Raw genomic sequence first — 22,831 nt, forward strand, 5'->3', positions numbered from 1 at the left:
TATTTTAAACACTCAGGCTTACACTGACTTTTCCTGTGTCCGCTTCCTAAGCAGTCCCTCCTCCAGCTAATAACCAGAGACTACCGTGTTTGCTAATTTATGCAGTACTTCCAGTGTGCAAGCAAATGTTATTTAACAACATTTATAGACACTTCCCTTCTGCTTTAAAACTGAGAAATTAAACCAGATTAAATAACTGGTTTGGTACTCTGATGGCTGGCAGCAAAGCTGGGCTCAGCCTGCAACTGGCAGCCTTCCATACATGATGTGATAGACTTTTTGACTATGCTCTCAGTAGTGCTAACAGCATCTCGCTTATTGACTCTGAAAAGAAAAACAAAATTCCACTATGTACCTATGTATCTGCAATCTTTCTGTATTAGTCTGCCTATCTGGATATTCATGAACAAATTTAATTATGAAGTACAATATTTTCATAGTAGAAATAAAAGTAACTGATAAAATTTAAATTTTCTAGAATGATTTCAAGTGAAAAGAAATGAACTGATTTCAACATTGCTTTCAGCTATTATTAAAGAATGAGGAGATAACAAGAGTGGTGGATTGTACAAGTAATTTCAGCCCTCGGGGGTTGAGCTAGGAGGATTTCAAGTTTAGGGACAGTCTGGCCTATAGAATGAGACTCTTGTCTCAAAATAAATTAGTAAATACCAATTTTGTTTAGCAGAATTCCAGAATTTAGTTGTGCAAGTTTGAACTCATTTTTGAGTCAGTTGGTCTATATTGTAAAGATATAGCACGTGTTTTCTCCAGTCAGCACTGTTCCCTGTGCGGAGGACAGAGCAGAGTGGTGTGGGCAGTGTCCTTTTCAAAGGACAGGACCTGGCGGTGGTGCAACCTACTTCCTCTCCACTGTGCTGGATAGAGTGAGTCGTGTGGCACGTCTTCCCTCACAGTACTTTCTAAGCAGGATGGCCATGCGCTCAACTTAGACATGAGCCTTGACACTGTTAAAGGGACAGGGATTGTCTCTGCCAAGAGCCTAATGGAGAACAAAAACTTACAGTGTTTTGCTAAAAGTTACTTCAAATATTTTTTGGCTTTTTAAAAATATATTGTAGAGATGAGTGATAATGTGTTACTTTGAAAAAACAATATAAATACATTAAACTATACATTATTAAATCTTACATGTCCATCTCCAGTAAATACAGATGGAGAGCATAGATGGAGCAGCTGTGTACTTCCTGACAGGTCCTCACAGTGCATCTAAGTGTTAGCTAAGGAGCCCTTTGCAGAAGTCAAGATCATGAGCTTGCCCTTCATGTTTGCTACCTAAGATAACCATTCTCTTAGTGTCCTGCAGGCATTTGGCTTTCACGTACACTGATGTAAAAACAAATACAGGTAAATTTGAGGTTGGAATAAGCCGGGACTTTTTGCGGAGAGTTTACATTCCTCATAGAGGTTTTTACAGTTAATTTTCTGTTACATTGTGGTTCGGTGAGTTAGCACTGAACAAATAAAGTCCAGGGAAAAAATGTGGTCAAACATTAGACCTCAAATTATATTATTAACTTTTACCTTGATTCAAATTTATAGAGCTTTAAAAAGATGAATATGCCTGAATACGTTCCATAATACATAGTATATCAGCTATTAAATGTGCACTGATGCCTATGTGAGACATTTGTCAAAACCAGTTTTTCAGAGATAATAATAGATTGGTACACATATTACTGAAATATTTGACTGTTAAGATGAAAACTTTTATGTTCATGCCTGTGCCATTAATTTATATGAATTGTAACATTTGCACACTGACTTTACAATTTTTATTTTGGAGATAAGTTATCTGTTATAATGAAAATTAGGACATGTTTGTATTTCATTTGTGAATACATAGTAAAATCAAAATCAAATGTAATTCATATGTGAGTTGGAAGGAGATTGTCTGATGTGTTCTCTAGACAGCTGTGTTAATCCTAGGATTCTAAATTCTTGTTTTTTAAGGATTTTTTTTTTTTTGGTTATGTGCTTGAATTCTGAACCATGCATTTTAAAGCATGTTTGTTTCTTTTTTAAACAGTTTTGATGTTGTATTTGCTGGTGGGCCTGAAGAACTCCTAAGAAAGTTCCAAAAACTGAATCACAAAATCGTCTTTGCAGCTGACGGAATTCTATGGCCAGATAAGCGGCTGGCAGACAAGTACCCTGTAGTGCACATTGGAAAACGCTACCTGAATTCAGGAGGTATGAATGATGCTGTGAATGAGAAATAAATGAGGCTGTGCCAGCTTCACAACCATGATCTATGAAGTATTCTGAGAGCTCATGTGCAGTTTAGAGCTGAAAAGTCATTCTCGTGTCATATCCATGTATCTAGGCCGTGTGGATGTCTGAGCTTCCATGTTGCAAGTGAGAAGTCATGTCTTCTGATTACCATTTATTGAAAGATTTTGGGTCTAGGATATTAAGTTTAATAAGCTTACTTTGAAAAAGTTCATGTTTAATCTGTAATCACATGATTAAAAAGAACCACTTGTTAATGTGATCTGTTTTAAAATATATTGTATGGAATTAATTGTTTTGACTTTTGTAGCCAAAATCTTAAATAGTGTCTGAGTGTACAGAGGTATTACATTCTCTATGTGAGTCACCACAGAATAAATAACCATGATCGAATACACTCCTCTAATGATAAATGAAAATTTGACCTTGGGCATATTGTGACTACACTGTGTTTCCCTTGCACTGTAAACACATAGACAGAAAGAATGATCAGGTAGGATAGAGGATGTATTCTGTATAAGAATAATGTGTGAAAACCATACTTTTGGTTTCAAATGAGTGAGTTGATTTGGTATATAAAAGCAAAAATAAAAGAGAAAGTTGCAGATAGAAACATCAAACATCAAATTAGCCATTTATAATATGCAGCAGTAGCCTGGCTGAGAGTGCAGAGGAGGCTAACACTGTCAAATCTGCATCCAGCAGAAGTTGGCTGGGGGAGACGCAGTGGGGCAGGGTTCCTGAGAATCCCTCCATCAGTGAGCTGGCTTCCTGTTTCCACTGTCCTGAGTTTTGTGTTATGGGAGAAACAGTAGTAACCAATGTTGGAAATATTTCACCTTCAAGCTGTTCAGTTAAACAGTGTGTTTACTCCCTTAGCTGTTAACTGGTTTTCCCATTTCAGAGCCAGGGGTCAGCCTGGCCCAGGACGTGGTTTTGGATACACTTGACATGAACATGCTTGAATCTGACACAAGAGAGGGCTCTTAGCTGTTCAACAAGCTTAAATAGAACATGACAGTTTACCAGTATAGTGTGTCTTAGAGCATGGCAGAGAGATAAGTTAGGTCTAGTTGCAAGCCATATTGGGAAATGGATGTTTGGAGTGGTCTTTGAATCGATAGTGGATCCTGTTCAGACAGCTCCGTAAATGCTGTTTGAGGTAAGCATGTGTAGGTTGCAGACATTGCTTAGTCATCTGTGGTGATGTAGCTGTTAGCAAGCTAGTCATTTCTCTGTAGTGACTCAAGCTCAGCATTTACATCTGTATTTCATTTCAGCAATTCTCCCTACAGTCGTAATTTAGAACTTTTCAGTCTGTATGGACCTCTGAGACTTCAGGTTTCAGCCTGTGCTTTTTAGAGCCCTCTTTCCTCCATTCCAACACATATTGTCCATGCATTTGGGGTCTCTTGACCCTTGTATATCTTACCAGACTGTTTGCCATCCTTGAGGGGCATTGTTGCATTCAAGTCAGTGTCTAGGCTTTGCCATGTTAGTCTGCTGACATCACTGCCCTGCTACTGAGCTGGCTGCCCATTTTTCTTTCTCCTCTGGAGCCATTGCCCCAGGTATGGCACTGCTCCTCTGCCCTGGCCACTGAACTGTCGAGCTCTCAGTCACAGTACATAGTTCATTTTACAATTTGACCCACATTAGAGGTTTTTAAAACATAAATTTTAACGGAGCTGTATAGCTTTGGATTAGGTTATATTTTGTATTCAGTTAATTTTTTCCTGGAAGTGGCATGCACATGAGAATCTGTGCTGTGGAATCAACAGACATTAGCAAGTAAGTGCTGCTGTTTGCCAGTGACCTAATACAGGGCAAGTCCTTGGAGGTAAAGCACTCGATTTCTCTCTACAGTCAGAATTATTAGAGAGAAGGCAGGGAGCATGAGTGAGTGCAGTCAGAGTGTGTGATTTCAGACAGTTTGTGAGAGACCTTCAAAGGACATGAGTTATGACTTAGTAAAAATGTACCAGTTACTTTTAAAACATGTTAATAGAAAAAATAAATTATGAATGCATCTGATTGTAATTTTATTTCATTTCTTTTGAGATATTTGGTCTTAGGAGAAGGGTAAGGAAACAATTTTTTATAAGACAATAATATAAGCCGTTGGAAAATGTTACATCAGTATTTTTTATTATTCGAGATCATTTATAGTTATGAAAAATACATTGTCAGGCTGGAGAGATGCTCTGGGGTTGAATGCTCACTGTTTGTCCAGTTCCTGGCACCCACATCACATCGACCAGCTCATAAGTATTGTAGCTCTTATTCAAGGGGATCTGACATTGTCTTTTGACCTCTATGAGCACCTGTACACACATGGCTCACATAAAAACATGCAGGCAAAAATAAATCTTTTTTTTAAAAGTTCAGTTTGTGTGTGGTGAGTGTTGTCTGTCAATGAAGCAGAGCAGCTGGCTGCATGTCTGAAACTCAGGGCAAGACTTAGAAAATGATCCTGTTGTCTCTGTCTTTATAGATACATGCCATTGGCAGATTCATCACATAGGCTCGAAGGCCAAGAGGAACACTCCAATTTTAGACTTCCTTTTCCCAGACAATGACATGTAAAATCTAGCCAGGAAAACGGTCTACCAGGGACAGTAAGACTGGTTTCAAGTAATGGAAAACATTCCCCAAATTCCCTAGATAGAAAGTTTCTTCAGGATTTTTGTAGTTGGTGACAACCCACATTCTTTGCCTACATTGGAATCTTGGCACAGCAGGAGACATTTCCTTCATTCGGAAGCAGTGGTTCCTTTTCAGTGGGTTCAAGAGCAATTCACAAGGTCTAGAGGAATTCCATCTTACTCTGCTCTGTCCCTAGTTAGCCTTCCTTTAGGAACCTTGCAAAGCAAGTTCTTATTGGTCAGTTAACTTCAGGAATGCATATATTTAAAAGCATCTTTGATTATCTTCCTTTGTATTATAATTAGTGTTGTCTCTCCATCATAGCACACATACATGTGTGTTGGACCTCATGACTTTACAACTTTGTCAGCTGTTCAGTGGAACTAAGTTGACATGCATTTTTGTCTTTGAATCTGAGCTCTCCGCTGTGTTTGTGTATTGCAGGCTTCATAGGCTATGCTCCATACATCAACCATGTGGTCCAGCAGTGGAATCTGCAGGATAATGATGATGATCAGCTCTTTTACACTAAAATTTACATCGATCCAGTGAAGAGGGTAAGGAATAGCTTGCAAGTTCTCCATTGCTGTTTTGGCTGCTTTGACTTTTATATTTTCCTCAATGAAGTGGTCAGAAACAAAAGGATTTGGGGAAACTGAATTGCAGATTATTTTTGTTAATATCACAGTTGAAACAGTACAGGTCCCTGGAACAAGCAGTGAGTAGGTGACCTTGGTCTCCCTTCCTTCTTTGGGTATGTGAACTCTCTGATTGTCTCTGTATCTCTCAGTGACTGAGATATTGCCAACTTAGGTTCATTAGAGAGGAAAAAAGTAGGTTTAAGACCCTGTTATTCACCATATTATGTGGAAACACATCAAATGACTAGAAAATTCAGGGCCAACCTCTACTAGAGTGTAGCCTCACCTGCTGTATACTTACTGCCAGGTCTCTCAATATCAGAATGAGTAAAGCCAGTAAGTTTCTGAGCCTGGAGACCAAAAACAGTACCAGACAATGATGTCATATTTGGAGCAGACATCTGTCATTAAGACACGATGTTCTATCAGTAACAGTTTAAAAAGCCTACCGCGATACCTGGCCATACTTTGATTGGTACTTTGAAATGACGTATGGATAAGCCCACTCAAAAAGTTTGTCACACTGGAATGGACGTCTCTGTAAGACTTGTCCCTTGGAGTTTGAGGTGCCTCACCATTGTCCAGGTTGCTGGAATTGTAGATATAGCTTTGGACATGGTCCTATGAAGATAGATCTCATTGTGTTTTATAGCCTGCTGGAGGACTAAGAATGTTTGCAAAGAGGCTGAGCAGATGGCTCACTGGATAAAACATTTGCCTTGTCAGCTTGAAGACCAAGTTGGGATTCTTAGTACCACGTAAATGCCAAGCAGGCTCACCTGTAGTCTTAGTTCAGAGAAACAGAGACTAGAGGTCCCTGGAGAAAGCTGGCTAGCTAGATTAACTGAGGTGGTGAGCTCCAGACTGAAGTGAGAGATCTTGCCTCCATAGAAGGTGGAGAGCAATTGAGAAAGATACTCAGTGTCTACTTCTGGCTTCTACATACATTTGTACTCACACCTAGGCAAGCACACACACAAGCATGCGTGCACATGCATACATACACACACACACACACACACACACACACACACACACACACACACACACACACACACACACCCACACACCACATATACACACTAGCCAAAAAAGGGGGAGCAGAAAAACAGAGTGCTTTAGAGTGTAGATTATGGAATGAATAGATCATGGAATTCCAGAGATTGTGGCCTGAGATTCTAGGGGCCAGAGACAGAGCCTTATTTCCTAATAAAAATACTATAATTATCACAAATAAAATAACTAAAAATAGTAGTGGGCTAAATAAGGTAGGTGTTTGTCCATGTGCTTATTTTTTCCTTCTCACATGCTAAAAATAAGAGGAGCATTGGCTGTAACAGTGGTGTTCAGCTTTTAAGCAAGGTAGCTCTTCACTGTTCCATAGATAGTCTGGAGTGCATATTTCAGTGTGTCCTCGGTAGCCAGAATCACAACTGGAGTTCCAGTCATCACAGTCATATTCTGGGCAGAGAAAATGCATGATAGTTTAAAAAAAAAAAAAGGCCATTTAAATTCACGAGCTCTCCTTAGCTAGCCTTTCAAGAAGGGTCAGGAAGTGCATTTACTTTTCTGGACAACTTACCATGTAACTGCACATAACACAAATGATATTTCTTGCTTTTACAAAGACATAGGCCATACTGAAAATCTGGGGACTGTTAGAACCAAGTCTGCCACAGACTTTATAGAGAAAGTTCATAAAATTGATTTAATCTTTAATTCAGAGGAGAAAAAGCAAACTGTAACTTGAAACAAATGGTATTTAAATAATGTGAAGTAATGTTTTGTGCATTTTCTGTGCACTGCTGATGCAGTTGTAATGTTCCTTGAGTTGGGAGTTCTCCACACTGTCACCAGGGGAGCAGGGCCCACGTGTGTGTTCCACAGTGCTCGCACCTTCTGAGCTGTCTTAGACACCTGAATAGTTTCATTAATACACGATATATCTGTATGACTGTATTGTTGTTTGACTGTTTCTGTTGTAATTGTCAATGTTAACCAATTTTCCTTTTTTTTTTATTTTTATTTTTAAGGAAGCTTTTAACATCACATTGGATCACAAGTGCAAAATTTTCCAGGCCTTGAATGGAGCTACAGGTACAGATGCCCACACTGTCTTCTCATGGATGTGAATGCCTATTTTCAGCATTCTCTCCTGTGTTAGAACATTGGGGGCTATGACCAAGGTGGCAACCTTTAAAATGTTAAAAAAAGAAAAATCAAATACTGAATTTAATTTGATGTTTCCATATAGTTCAGAAAAAATTCTTTCCTGATGTCAGTACACTCCTGCAGAGTGTGTGCATGCACCCACACACTCAAGACTATCTGCACAGTCTGTGCACACTTTTGAGTACACTCATAGTGTATGTGTATACCTGCACACTTAAGAGTACACTGTGTGCTCATCCTGCACACTTATGAATACACTCCTACAGAGCACATGTGCACTCCTACAGAGCATGCTCACTCACCCTTGCCCTGTGCACCTATGAGTACATACAAAGAGCATGTACACACTGATACACTTGGAAGTACATATGCAAAGTATGTGTACACACATGGACTTGTGTGTGTATACTTAGAGTATGTGTCCACACTAACACATAAGTCAGTACACTCTAACAGTATGCACACACACTTATACATGTGTTATATACTCCCACAGTATGTGCACATAGCACATGTACACTTATGAGTATATGCACAAAGTGTACACACACCTGCATATGTGAGTACACTCACAAAGCATGTGTACATACCAGTACATATGTGAGTACGTTCTCACAGAGCATATGGGCACACATGTACACTTGTGAATACACAAACAAGCGTGTTTGCATACTTGTGAGTTCACATGCAGAGTGTATGTGCACATGAGTACACACCTGCACACGAGTACACACATAGCATGTATGTACCCCTGCACATTTTTAAGTACTGGCTCAAAGAACATGTGAATACATCTGCATACTTATGAGTAAACACACAGTGTATGCATACAACTACACACTTTTGGTTACTCAGACAGAACTTGTACACACACGTACATACTTGTGAGTATACACACAGATATGAACATTCCAGCATGTGTGAGTACATCTGCACAGATTGCCCATGTACATACTTGTGAGTATCCTTGATATTATTTATATATATATACCTTAGTATGACATATCAATGCATTAATCTATGTACTAAAAGTCAATATTTTTTATCTATTAATGCATATTACTTTAAAAATTAAGAATATGTTATAGTTCTATACAGTTCATGGTGCTGCCCGTAGAGTGATTAGATTCTTGGGATAGAAGGCATGTAGTGTTTAAAACTGTGAGGAAAGGAACCAGATATACAAACACAGCACCTCTCGTGATCCTCTCTGTTTTTCTGGACTGTCACAGAAGGCCAGTTGAGTGCTGTACATCTATCAGATGGCCAGTCAACTGTGAAAGTCTTGTTTATGCTGGGCAAATGCGCCTTCACCATACACACATTGCTTGCCGTTTCTAGAATAACCCTTCAAGGCCAGTCTGGGTCCACTACAGGTGGATAAGTTGTGATAGTACATCCAGCTGGTGTCACACTGCTAGGAAAACAGGTCAGGGACCAGCAAAGCACTCGACAACCTGGCTTAGTGCTCAGGCATTTGGTTAGAGGTCAGCCTGTGTCTGTCTGCACGGTCCTTCAATTTTGAAAACTACTGACTTGGGGAAGATAGTTTCTGTGCACTGAAAAATGTGATTATGTCTCTTGGAAATCCATAGACCTACAAATGTTTGAAGTTAACACAAACTTTTCTCCTTTGAACCCAGATGAAGTGGTTTTAAAATTTGAAAATGCTAAAAGCAGAGTTAAGAATACATTTTATGAAACACTGCCAGTGGTAATTAATGGAAACGGACCCACCAAAGTGAGTACCTGTGCCCTTAATTCATTGTCTATGTCTCAGGGTCAGACTGTGGAGCAACATGGGAGAGCCATCCTCTCTTTAAAAACAACTGGAAAACTTGAGTGTTAACAGTTTATTTACATTGTCTTTTCTGCAGGGTAGCGTCTGATTTAAAATAAACAGGATTTTCTCTTAGCAAGAGAATGACCTTTTATTCTATAGGTAGATACTTCACTTTAGTGTCTACTGTTCTAGGAACAGTAAAGGCCAGAGGGCTGGAGAGCAAGCCTTATTCCTCTAATTGCTCAGAGAGTCTAGAATAACCACCTGTGTTACACGTGAAAAGAAATAATTTCTTCAAATTTGATCTATAATAAAAACAATGACTTAATCCATGCCCCCAAATCAGTGCTTAGCCACTGTGACCTTGACTAATGGCTAGACAGGGGTGGGGGTAGGCTCTCTGTGAGTGCAGATGACACCATATTTGGAAGTGCTTTGAAGAGGACTCAGGAAAGTACTAGCACCCTGTGCCCAGAAGCCCAAGGCAGCCTCGCCCCCATAAGCCGCTTTCCACACCTTCCATGGTGGCCAGCAGAAACGTCTACAGTTGTTATGAGGAAAACAGATGCCCTGGTGTATGGGAATTGGGAGGGGATGAGTAATCTCTGCCATGGGATGACAAATACAAGGACATTTCCCATCAAAAGTACTGTTTCCCAATATCTTAATTACCCCTGATATAAAGGGCAGAAGGTGGAAAGTTACAAAAACAGACTTCAGTTCTGAAAAGTGAAAGCCACGCCCCTTGGTCCTTTACCCCTTAGGACTTGGCTATTTCCATATTCATACAGGGAATCTAGTAGACTAACTCATGGCATAAATATTACATTTTTATATTATTTCTAAGTGGGAAAGGTGTCAGTTCTGATATGTTGTGAGGATTTTTAATTTCAGGGACTTATACGTCCTTTTAAAAATTATTTTCAAGGATATTCTAATGAAGACTATGTATTTTTGTACTTTACATTTTTCATGTCCTTTCCAAGTAACATGTATTAAGGGGCACATTTTTATATAACTTTTATTTTAATGCTCACTTGTTATTTGACAATCAGAAGTACTTTCTGTGTCTGTTTTTATTGCGCATTGTAAATGCTACCATTGCTCCCTACCCCCTTTGAGAAGGTGCCGCTGTGTAGTCCTGGTTAGCGTGGCACCTACCTTGTGGACCAGGCTGACTTGGAATTCAAAGAGATCTGTCTGCTTCTCCTTCTGGAGTTCAAGGATTAAAGGTGTACCTGACCATGCCCAGCCATACTGACTCTTGAAATGTCATAATGACTGTCATGATCATATGGTTTCTGACTTCTGAGTTACCATGTCATCCAAAGCAAGTGCCCTGGTGACGCTTGTCCAGGTCTCAGGTTTGCAGAGGTTCAGTGTATCCACATCTATAGCATCTAGGCAGCACCAAGGCTTTCCTGTCCTAATGCCGAGCTTACTGATTTCAGCACCTTCAATGCAGTTGAAATACTTGGATAGACCTGGGGAAGGACTCTGGTAAAATGGCTGAATGAGAACCCTCATCTGTGCTGTACTTTAGGGGCTTAAGAAACTGCAAATACCTTGGAAGCACTTCTTTATGTGCTCTCACTGCTGTCTTAATATGTTTGACTCTTTCTTTTGACTGTCTTACTTTTGCCATGTTAAAACAAACAAACAAAAACATGATTAGCTGGCGGTGGTAACACAAGCCTTTAATCCCAGCACTTGAGGAGGCAGGGGCAGGTGGATCTCTCCAAGTTCCAGGGCAGCCTGGTCTACACAAGCGAGTTCCAGGATATCCAAGATTATACAGAGAAACCCTGTCTCAAAACAAAAACAAAAACAAACAAGCAAATAACATAATTATATAAGCATAATGAGGATTTGAGGTATGTTCTTACAATGCTAATGTTAATTTACAACGGACACTGTGTGGTATCAAAATTGCAAAACATGTAGTAACTTTGTTACATATACATCTGGAGAATGAATATCTTCTGCAGTGTCCCAATTTCAGAGAGTTTTGAGGTATTTTGAGGGCACAAAGGGAATCATAGTGTACTTGTTTCTTGTGCCTTCTTCCTTCTGTTACTGGCTACCCTTCAGAACATAAAATCAGTTTTTACAAAATGAAATGAATCCAGTAGATGCTTAGAAGAGAGGGTCTGGTCAAGGAGGAGGTACCCTGTCAGGTGGGTGAGCAGCTTACACTTTAGCTTCTCCTTGGTTTGTGGAGTGACTGTATTAATCCCTTGCTGTGTCTGTCCTCTGAGCAGTGCCCCAAAGCCTGGCTGACAGATGTGTCTCCAGAAATATCTTAATGTTCTTTGGTGATGAAGTGGCCTCACTCTTTGTTTTGTGTGAAGTGTTGGTGAGAGATCCCATTACCCCTTCCCCATTTACTGCACATGTCTGTGCTGGACATTTAAACACATGTATCTCATCGCTGCACACAGAACTCATGGTGGTTTGTCTAAATGTCTTGTTTGCTCCTTTAAAAGTTTGTTTGTTTGGTCTTTTTTTTTTTTTAACAATGGTAACTTCTAGTATTATTCCTTACATCATATTATATCAAATACTATGATCTGCTGCATCTTTTATAACAACTTGGACATTTCTAGAAATAGTTTGTAGCACTTAATGATTCATCATCTGAAGAAAGCTTTGTTTAACGTATATATGTTGGTGATACATGTTAGTGTGGCTAGGGGATTATACCAGGTACAGACAGAATTCTGTGCAGCTGTGTGATTATATAGTGAGAACTTGGTGGGTAAAGACTGCTTCTGTTCATCTGTTTTTCCTGCACTTATTAGATTCTCCTGAATTACTTTGGAAACTATGTCCCCAATTCATGGACACAGGAAAAAGGCTGCACTCTTTGTGACTTTGACACAATTGACTTGTCTACAGTAGATGTAAGTGGAATTCATTTGTATGAGCTTGTATCAAAAATCTACATTGTCATGAAATGTGACTCAGGAAAAAGGCAGATTGTTTTATAGTTTCCATTGTATATTTGGTAATGGCTTTATAATGTAAAAGTACAGTGACTTAGAATCTAGAAGCCTGTCTTTTGAATTGTTTTGAAAGCACTAAGAGCTGACAGTTGACCTCATTTGCCGTAAGGGTACTGAGCACCTACAGCCTGCCAGGGAAGTCAGAGCAGCACTGGTAAAAAGAAAGTCCCCAGACATGTGACTGTCGCCGCTGTGGAGTGGCAGCAGGGTCCCACAGCACAGAGCCCTGGAACTCCCTAAACAAATGCTTGATTTCTCCTCACTGCCTGAAGAGAGGATCAAAAGTAAATTGTCTACATTTGGTACCTTCTGAATAGAGCTCTATGTCACTTGAAAGTAAGGTTTTTTGGCCAGACTTTGAAGCAACAAACTAAATGTTTCCTATTTGGAAAGAGGGCCAGAGCAGTTCTGAATGAATCTGCACCATGGATATGTTTAAACGCTTGTCTTGATGTTTTTTGCAGAAAATGGTGTTGTCCTCTGGAAGGAGAATCAATTCCTTCTGTTTGGATTTTCCCTTCTAATTTAAACTTTCTGGTTCAAGGATAAAATGTTAGTGTTGAGGTTTTTATTCAGCATATAAATAATTTTTTTTGCATGTTAATAATTTGGTTTGCAACTGCGTTTGACTTAAAACTTATTAAAATGTTCTACAAAGGGAAAATGATTTATTCCTAAATATAATAAAAGTCTGTAGTTTTTAAAACATAGTGATCATGCAATCGTGACATAGAAATGAAATATTTGTAGGAGTTAAGATCCCAGTTATAGCATATGTTTAGATGTGGGTCATTGCAGTTTCTTACTGGGTAAAATTAAATTTTTATTCATTTATGCTATGTGTGTGCATGTGTTTGTGTACATGTTGGTGTGCACATTCTGTCTGCACGTGTGGAGGCCAGAGGACAGCTCATTAGAGTTGGTTTCCTTCTTTTACTACAGGAGTCCTGTGGGTCAGATAGTCAAGCTTGGGGCAAACACCTGACCACCTGAGTCGTCTTGCTGGCCCTCCACGTGTATATTTTAGATACATTTTTAATTTAATATTTAAATTAGTTTAATAAATATTTAACTCCCATTGTTACGATTTAAAAAAATTAAAACAGAGCCATGCAATGGCTCTATATTCCTACTCTGAGTTTTATCTTGCTTGTGTATAAATATGGGATGGTTAACTTCTAAGGCAATTAGGATATTTGAATTAAACACACAAGAGAAGATGATGGACTGCCATAGGTTAATGTGTATTACAGATGTTTTCATATAAAAGAATAAATGAAAGAAACTACACCTAATACATGCTGAAAGTGGATTTAAGAAAACATATAAAAATGTTTTCATTAAGATAATATATTAGTCAAAGTAGATTTTCTTATATAAAATAACATGCCAAAAAAAAGTAAAAGCAGCAAAGCCTGTTAATAAGATGAGATCATTCCTCTCCCTCTTCCCTCTTCCTCTCCATACCCCTCCTTTTCTTTTTTCCTTTCTTCCCGTCTCCTCTTTCTCCATGCCCAGAGATAGGTGGGCACTCTACCAGTAAGCAGCATCCCTGACTTAGAACTCTGATTTTTTTTTTTAATAGAATTTTTCAAAACAGCATTCGGCTTCTTTCAGAGGAGCCCTGAAGGAAGTGGATCACTTATGTAGGCTGTGTCCTATGTCACCCATATGGTGAATAGGATAATACCTTTCTTTAAGTTATAAGTTCATTTGGGAGGCATCCAGGCAGTGGGACCGGGTCCTGTGCTCATTGCATGAGTCGGCTGTTTGAAACCTGGGGCCTATGCAGGGTCGCTTGCCTCGGCCTGGGAGGAGGGGACTAGACCTGCCTGGACTGAGTCTACCAGGTTGATCTCAGTCTGCGGGGAAGGCTTTGCCCTGGAGGAGATGGGAATGGGGGGCGGGCTGGGGGAAAGGTGAGGGGGGGGCGGGAGGGGGGAGAACAAGGGAATCCGTGGCTGATATGTAGAACTGAATTGTATTGCAAAATAAAAAAAAATAAAATTAAAAAAAAAAGTTATAAGTCCAAGTCACAGGAACAAGAGGTAGTTCAGTGGAATCACTGTGACTGGCTTCCTAGATATTGACGTGCTGTGTTAGAGGACCGACAGTGGTTGGTGCGAGTCTAGTGAGTATGCGGACGGCAAAGTCTTGTGTTTCTTGGTTTTGTTTTGTTTTATTTTGTGGTTGTTTGTCCCCCCCCCCCCCCCCCCCCCCCCCCCCCCCCGTGGTACTGGTTAAGATTTGAATAGATTTTAAAATCATACTGATCATAATTTCCTTTTGTGTTTACTGTAAAACATAGGTCCATCCAAAAGTAACAATAGGTATTTTTATTGAACAACCAACCCCTTTTCTACCTCGATTCCTGGACTTATTGTTAACACTGGATTATCCCAAAGAAGCACTGAAACTCTTTATTCATAATAAAGTAAGTATTTCAGTCTTGAGTGTTGAATGTGAGAATTTTTTTGAAGCAACTCCTCCTGCCCCTAAAAACCAAGTGGAATATTTTACTTCTATTATGTGTGAAGAATTGAAAGTTTAATCTAATATTAGGCTGAGCCACATGAAATTGACAGTTTCTATAGATCAAAATGGCTGCATATCAGCCATGTTCACATAGCTTGTCAGCATAATTTATGAGGATGTGCAGAAGAGCCTGTGTTCCTTTGCATTGGGGTGACTTTGGGGCTTTCTTTTATAGACTGGCCATTGATGATTTTTGTAGCAATAATACCATAGCTTTAGAATGGACATGATTCCAGAACTCTGCTTCCATCCGTCTCAAAGTGGCATGCCTCTCACCAGAGAAACTCGATACTGTTATTTTTGCAAGACATTCAGATCCTCCCAGACATGTAATTTAAACATAGTCATTTCTGTCAATATTTGTTGTTATTTCTTTCTGTTGAAAGTTGGTTCTTACTCCATATAGAAAAAGTTGATAGCCCCGAAGCATGTTGTTTTCTACTTTGTGGTAATAGGTTTTTGTTTAACTATTATTTTTTTCGGGTGTCTTATAATCATTTTTTTCCAGAGACTACTTTAAAATTTCAGAAACCTACCTTTAGTAAGTTCAAAGAGTTTATATCAGACATTTGCTGTCCCCAAATAATCACAACATAGATACTTAACACAGACAGTTTTTATACTGTTATTGTGCTTTTTGTTGACCTTTTACTTGCTTTCAAATGGCCTTAAATTCCTTCACGTCAGTTTTTACCATTTTGTTCAAGGCTGTGTCATGCAGCCTTATGTGATAGCTGACCTTACCATGCTGTGACAGCACTTTTGAGAAGGCAGAGTGAGATAGGATGCATATAGAACGGCTCACACACGGCTGCTGGAGAGGGAATCCACTTGAACATCAATACAGCTGAGTCACGAGTCCTCCTTAATCAGTGATTTTACATTGCTTACTGTCTGTCAATATGAATTTGTTAAGTAGTCTCTTTTTGTCTAAAGACAGCTTTGTATGTGGTCATTAATTGCACTCTTTGGCTTCAAAGATTATTGTTTTATTTTTCATAGACTAATATCTGTTACATTTAATAAGCCTCTCTTCTGGATTTTTATGGCAAATATCTAAGATTCTTAGGCAGCAAGATTTTTTTCCCTTTCAGTTAGAATTATTTTTAATGACTAGGATTTAAGTATTATTGTGGGATTTGACCTATGAGCAGGCACTGAAATAACTTTGAAGCAACTTCTCCTTTTAGATATTGATATCAACCTATTTTATGTTTTTTGTGTGAATTTTCAAGTGATAGTTAAGTGCATTTTCTGTAATTCAGTAACTGAATTATGTAAGTTACACTTTGAGTGTGAAGCATTGTCTTTATGAACAATTCAGGTTGTCTGTTTCCTCTCTAATTTTTATATTTAAAATCTGTTACAGGAGGTTTATCATGAAAAGGACATCAAAGTATTTTTTGATAAAGCTAAGCATGAAATCAGTACTATAAAAATAGTAGGACCAGAAGAAAATCTAAGTCAAGCGGAAGCCAGGAACATGGGAATGTATGTCTGTATAATATATATTGAGTTGTTATTCTGGTAGATGAACTTTAAGAAAAAAAATCCCCCAAATTATTCTATTAAAGTTACAAGGCACCTCTTTGCATGTGTAGGCCAACCATGCAGACATAGGAGTCAGTTCTGGGTGGGTATACACAGGAGTGGCCATGGAAGTTACTTACATTTTTCTTTAAACCGAGTCAAAATATTTAATCACGTTATGAATTAACTTCAGATAAAGATTTAAACAAAACATAAATGAATATTATGACTAATAGTGAATGGCTTACATTTAAATTCATCATCCAGAGGCTGTGTAGTAAAGCTCCTTGGGGAATATGTGTGTTCCTGCTTAACATTGCTAATATTCTATACTCAGAGAGCTCCTTTTTTTCCCTTAATATTTCCAGTAGAGTGCTTGTAAAACTCTCCTCACTGAACAGTCGCATCTTAGTGAACACCAAGTTGATGCTCTGACTGCTTTTTGAGAGCTGCTTGTAAGAAGGCAAGGATGCTGTGCCTTCTTATCAGGAGACATTCTTGTCTGTTGTTGACTCTCACGCCTTGTACTGTGCAAGTCCAGCTCACAGCCAGGGTTTCTTCTTGGGAAGGACTTTAGAATAGTCAGAAATGCCCATATCCCTAACTCAATTCATTGGGCAATCCCTTGAATCCCCATTCGGGACTTACTCTCTCTGATGGTTTGAATAACTGTTGTAAGTTTTCCCATCAACTGTCCTGCTTGGTAGCTAGTTTGAAAAAATGTACTTGAGCAGAAAGTGGCCAGGGGGTCCAGCTGTGAGGCTGGAAAGATGAAGCAGCCCAGAGAATCCTAAATGCAGAAGCCTTAGCATGTGGAGGTTTTCATGGTATCATCGGTGGCTCAGTCCTTGGTTTCCTGTTGAAAACACTGCAGTCTCTCCTGGAAAAACATTTTCAGTGATCAGGCAGGACATAACTGTCTTAAAAAGCACTCTGTGCAATCAAGTGTAAAATGTTAATACTTAAGGAGCCTTTAACTTTATCTCTGTAATTCCTTTCAAACGAAGTTGTTGGTGTCTTAGCATGTATAAGGCTAGGATTAATCTCATCAACACACACACACACACACACACACACACACACACACACACACACACACGCACACGTGAGCACACGCATGCACGCACGCACGGAACCCCAACCCCCTAAAAATCTGAATTATTGGTGATAGAGTATTTCGCTTTGTGTATCGATCTGTTTGCATGTAAAAAGTAATATAAAATATAAATAAATTGGGGTAAGTTATTTTTTTTCTTTTAGAAAACCTAAGTTTCACAAATTCCCATTGTTACCCGATGTTCTGTATGTGTGGTGTATGTGTGCACCTATCATGTATGCAAAAGCCAGAGCAGGGCATCAGATGTCCTTATCTATCAATATCCACCTTTTCCCCTGAGATAGCATCTCTCACTTCCCTGGAGCCAGGCTGGAGGCCAGCTAGTCCTAGCCACCTCCTCTGTTTGAGTCCCTGAAGTACTGGGGTGACAGACCATGCTTGACTTTTTACATGGATCTGGGCCATACGTTCTTATCCTTGCACGGCAACCACTATTACATACTGATTCATCCCTGTGGCTCCTAAATGTTTTTATGCCTTAAAGTATTTAGTGACTTCAAATATATATCTCATTTGGCCTAAAATTGTAGTGATCTCTACCTACGGATATATGTGTAGATGAATTAGTCATTTTCAATATCAAGGCTGTTTTGATTGGAAAATACATCAGAATATTCCTACTTACGTTTGCTTTATGCTAATATTTCCAAGCAGGAAATTTTACCTAATACTTATTTTATTTTCCTTCTCAACATCAGGGATTTCTGCCGTCAGGATGAAAAGTGTGATTACTACTTCAGTGTGGATGCCGATGTTGTGTTGACAAACCCAAGAACTTTAAAACTTTTGATTGAACAAAACAGGTACTAAGATTTAACATGAATTCATTAGTAATATGATAATTTCCCACATCTGTGTGGGCCCACTGCCTGTGTAATCAATTGAGGTAGGTCACATTCAACTATCTACTACGCTTTGTAAGCTCCCAGGACTAAGTATTCCATTAGCAGTCTTAGAAATGAAAGCATTCAGTAATACTTACAGTCAGACTGTGGCTGTTAGTGGTATTTGGTCTATTTTTCTATTTAAAGCTAAGTTCAGTTATGTTATTGTTTCCAATACTAGTTAATTTTCATTTTTTTATCATCCGTAGATGTTTTCATAGATATTTCATTCATATTTTCACAGATAGGCCTTCATAAAACATCAGTTATTTCAGAGTTCTAGCTCTCGAATCAGACATTTCAGATATACTGATCATTTCACAGCCAGCTGTAATTGCATTTATTGTTGTACTGACTATAACTGAGCCCCTATTCTCACTGACTCACATTGAAATGGAATGAAGACATTATGGATATCTAGTTATAAGGCTCTTAATCCTGCTTGTTATACTACAGCTACTACTGATGCTGTTGCTATTCACTGCTCCTCATGGCTCGCATGTGCTGTTTGTCTACATTAACACAACTGTTTCTCAAAGTAAAGAGAAAATGTAGAAGCTAAAATGTTAGCATGACTTCACTATGCTAAGTAACATATATAGGAAGTTTGTAATGTTGCTCCAGGAGACACTGAGATTATAAATCTTAAGGGTTTTTTGTTTTTGTCTTAATTGTCAAAATACTTGATGTCAGTTATGGACATTGAACCATTATTCCCTGAATACCTGTAAAGCTAATTTATACCTTTATTTCTAGTGCTACAGTTATTCCACAATACAAATCCACGTGCTTCTGGCCAATGTTTGGTAAATGGCAAAGTTAAAAAAAATAACTTGGTGGGCATATATTTTTTAAGTTAATTTTTATGTGTATAAGTACTTGTCCTGCGTGTATGTCTGAGTACCACATGTGTGTGTGTGTCTGTTGCTTAGAGACTTGAAGAGGCTATCAGCTGACATATGGGTTGTGGGAACTGAACCTGGGTCCTCTGGATAAGGAGCCAGTGCTCTTAATTACCAAGCAATCTCTCTAGCCTTGATATATAATGTTTTATATATTTATCTTACGTTTATATATGTATAAGGAGGCCAGCTCCTCTTCACAAGTGTTGGGCATTTTGAAACAGGATTCTTTGTGGAAAATGTTCAGTCCATAAGCATTTTGGAAGAATCATAAGCTTTTGTTAAATTGTATGGTGCCACTGCAATATAAATGTAATTATGGAGGAACATCAGACTTTTTACTCATTTGGAAAAGATTGATATTATAATTTAAAGATTATAATTATATATAAAGATATAATTATAAAGATTGATTATATAATTTCCCAAGGGAAAGCCTGACATATTTCAAATTTGTACTGTGTCAGTATAAACAGGACCACTTTCCAAGCAGTTATTAAAACAGACTATTGTCACAGTCTCTTACTCTGTTTGCTATGGTTCTAAAAAAAAGCCACCAACTGGGTGAAGTATAAACAGAAGTTCATTTGACTCATAGACTTGGAGACTGGGTGGTTTGGCATTGCCTACAGGGCTGCTGCAGGGCTGCCTGGCTGCCTGGTAACCTTCTCAGCCATATTGTGAGGAGAGGAGGGACAAGATGAAACTGTAAGAGCGGGGAGCGAGGGAGGAAATGAGTCTCTGAACTTCTCTGAAGTTAAAACCGAGATGCATTGGTGACCTCTCAAAGTCCCGTCTCAGCACCATCAGGGTAGCAAGTCAATTTAAACTCTAGTTTCCTGAGGACTTTCAGTTCCAGACAAGCAGCTCTGTTTTGTTTTCTGAAGTAAAGGCTGACGTATCCATTGCTACCAGGCCAGCTTACAACTACAACCCAGTTTAAAAAGTCATAAAATACTGGAGACAGATGGTAAAGTGATTAAGATTTGTTTTAGGAACATTGCCTCTTCAGTGTCTCAGCCCATCTGCGTGTGTTGTTTTTCATTCAACAAATATTCACTGGCTACCTTAGTACTGTAGAGAGTGTTCAGTTTGAATTTAATTTAAATACAATGAAATAATTTAGTTTGACTCTCATAGGATGTAACTAATGAATTGTTAAAAAGTTATCTTAATATTTTGTTAATATTTTGAATAAATTTTCCCCTTTTGTTGCTCTTTTCATTTAGTATAATTGAAATTTTTTAATGTATTCATTGAAGAAAGATGTTAGGATTTTTTAAAATTTTGTGTAATATGTATATATATATATGTACATATATACATATATACATTTATATATACACATACACAAATAATATATTAAATGAACTTCACTGTGTTATGTGTCTTGCAAAATGTACACCTCTGATAATTTAAATATTAGTAATGATGTTGGTTTCCCTTCCTTAGGAAGATCATTGCTCCTCTTGTGACACGTCATGGAAAGTTGTGGTCCAACTTCTGGGGAGCACTGAGTCCTGATGGGTATTACGCTCGCTCTGAAGATTACGTGGATATCGTTCAGGGGAACAGAGTGTGAGTTACCTGATTTAATCTTTTCATGGACAGAACTGTAAAGACCTGCTCTTATTAATATTACTTGGTAATCATTTTTATCTCCCTTCATTTACTTAGTGTGAATTTGAGAGCTTGGAAATCACAATACTGAAATAGTTATATAAAAACAGTATATATACATATATATATGTATATATATATAAAAAATGTATTTTTTTAAGTTAAAAAGTATTCTTTATCATTAATGGGACAACCTCATTGCTGTGTGATACTTGGTTGCCATGGGTGCCCATCTAGTGGTAGAGAGGAGTAGAGCTCTTTCCTGAAAGTTGGGAAAGATAGTTTAATTTAGCTAATTCATTTAATAGCTCCAATGAAGTTGTCTTGATTGCCTTTAAAATTTACAAATACAGAAATACTAATACAGAAAACCAGAACTTCCAGCATTCCCAGTTGCATGCGGTGTTTTGTTGTTGTTGGTGTAGCTTTTAGTTTGTTTTCTCATCTCTGTGTGGAGTAGCGAGTTGTATACAGATAAAGATAGGAAATTTCACTGATAGTTGATTTCCATCTTTTAGATGTTAAAAAAATACATGTGCAATAAAGCATGTGTACAAATAATATTTACTTCCTAGATGATAGTTGATATTTTCTAAATAAAAAAAATCAATCAGTCAAATACCAAATGAATTCTGTTAAAGAAATACTAGGCAAGAATGTTGTTCTTTTTTCCAGATGTAAACTAGCACACTTTGTCTTAATTATCCAACTCACCTTCTCAGTTAAAAAGTGGAATGTACTGTGGCATCTAGAAAGAGGTACCCTGCCGGGCGGTGGTGACACATGCCTTTAGTCCCAGCACATGGGAGGCAGAGCCAGGCAGATCTCTGTGAGTTCGAGGCCAGCCTGGGCTACCAAGTGAGTTCCAGGAAAGGCGCAAAGCTACACAGAGAAACCCTGTCTCGAAAAAACCAAAAATAAATAAATAAATAAATAAATAAATAAATAAATAAATAAATAAATAAATAAGTAAGTAAGTAAGTAAGTAAGTAAGTAAATAAATAAATAAATAAGTAAGTAAATAAATAGAAAGAGGTACCCTTAGGTTAAATACCTTATACTTTTCTTGAAATGGTACATGGTGGGGGAGGGGGTGCTTTCCTTCTGAAAATAAGGATTGCCATAGGAGCTTTACATCTGAATGATGCAGCTATTGTAATAGTTTTGTTGTTGTTGTTAGCTGCTAGCATGGTAGGTAAGAAATTAGTATTAAGACAATTCTTTGTTATTTCAACTACTTTTATACACTCTAAAGTGACTTAGATAGGCCATATATGTGATATTTTCCATGGGTTGGTTGGAAATGAAGGTTGTCAAATACAGAGCAGTGCATTCACATTTATTGTAGTAAGACATTGTTGTTTTGTACACAGTGATTTCCTGCCTGACTTATCTACAGAATAAAGAGGATGGTAGAGACCTCAGTCAGTTAGTCAGCCAGAGGAGAGAGTGACAGCTGATGCCATGTGTGTGAGCACCTGCATTTGTACCCTTGGAAAGAAGCATCATGTATTCCATCATGATTAATGTTTGAATTTACCTGACAAATTATGTAGGTCTAAAGGCCTTTTGATTTTTGATATTTTCTCATCTAAGTAAGACAAAATGATGTCCTTCTACATTTCCTTGGTCGAGATTTTCCCTTTCTGTTTTCTAAAGTGACAGACACAGGCCTCCAGGTTGGTATCTCCCAGATAGAAGAAGTCCTCTCAGAATGGGAGTGGGAAAGATGAAGAAAGAAGA

The 22,831-nt window shown here is 38.3% G+C and overlaps 1 protein-coding gene across 3 annotated transcripts in view; it reads left to right on the plus strand.

Annotated features, from left to right (window-relative positions):
• Positions 1-22,831, plus strand: part of Plod2 (procollagen-lysine,2-oxoglutarate 5-dioxygenase 2) — a 75,799-nt gene that overhangs the window by 41,500 nt on the left and 11,468 nt on the right. For all 3 annotated transcript variants that reach the window (XM_052716867.1, XM_052716875.1, XM_052716883.1), the window contains exons 4-12: positions 2,051-2,214; positions 5,344-5,456; positions 7,574-7,637; positions 9,356-9,453; positions 12,297-12,398; positions 14,809-14,934; positions 16,405-16,526; positions 18,381-18,485; positions 20,921-21,046. In XM_052716867.1, coding sequence (XP_052572827.1) covers positions 2,051-2,214; positions 5,344-5,456; positions 7,574-7,637; positions 9,356-9,453; positions 12,297-12,398; positions 14,809-14,934; positions 16,405-16,526; positions 18,381-18,485; positions 20,921-21,046 — 1,020 coding nt within the window. The remainder of the gene's footprint in view (positions 1-2,050; positions 2,215-5,343; positions 5,457-7,573; positions 7,638-9,355; positions 9,454-12,296; positions 12,399-14,808; positions 14,935-16,404; positions 16,527-18,380; positions 18,486-20,920; positions 21,047-22,831) is intronic.

The sequence above is a fragment of the Peromyscus californicus genome, unplaced genomic scaffold, assembly GCF_007827085.1.
Source record: "Peromyscus californicus insignis strain IS unplaced genomic scaffold, ASM782708v3 Scaffold_11__1_contigs__length_118956290, whole genome shotgun sequence".
NCBI lineage: Eukaryota > Metazoa > Chordata > Mammalia > Rodentia > Cricetidae > Peromyscus > Peromyscus californicus.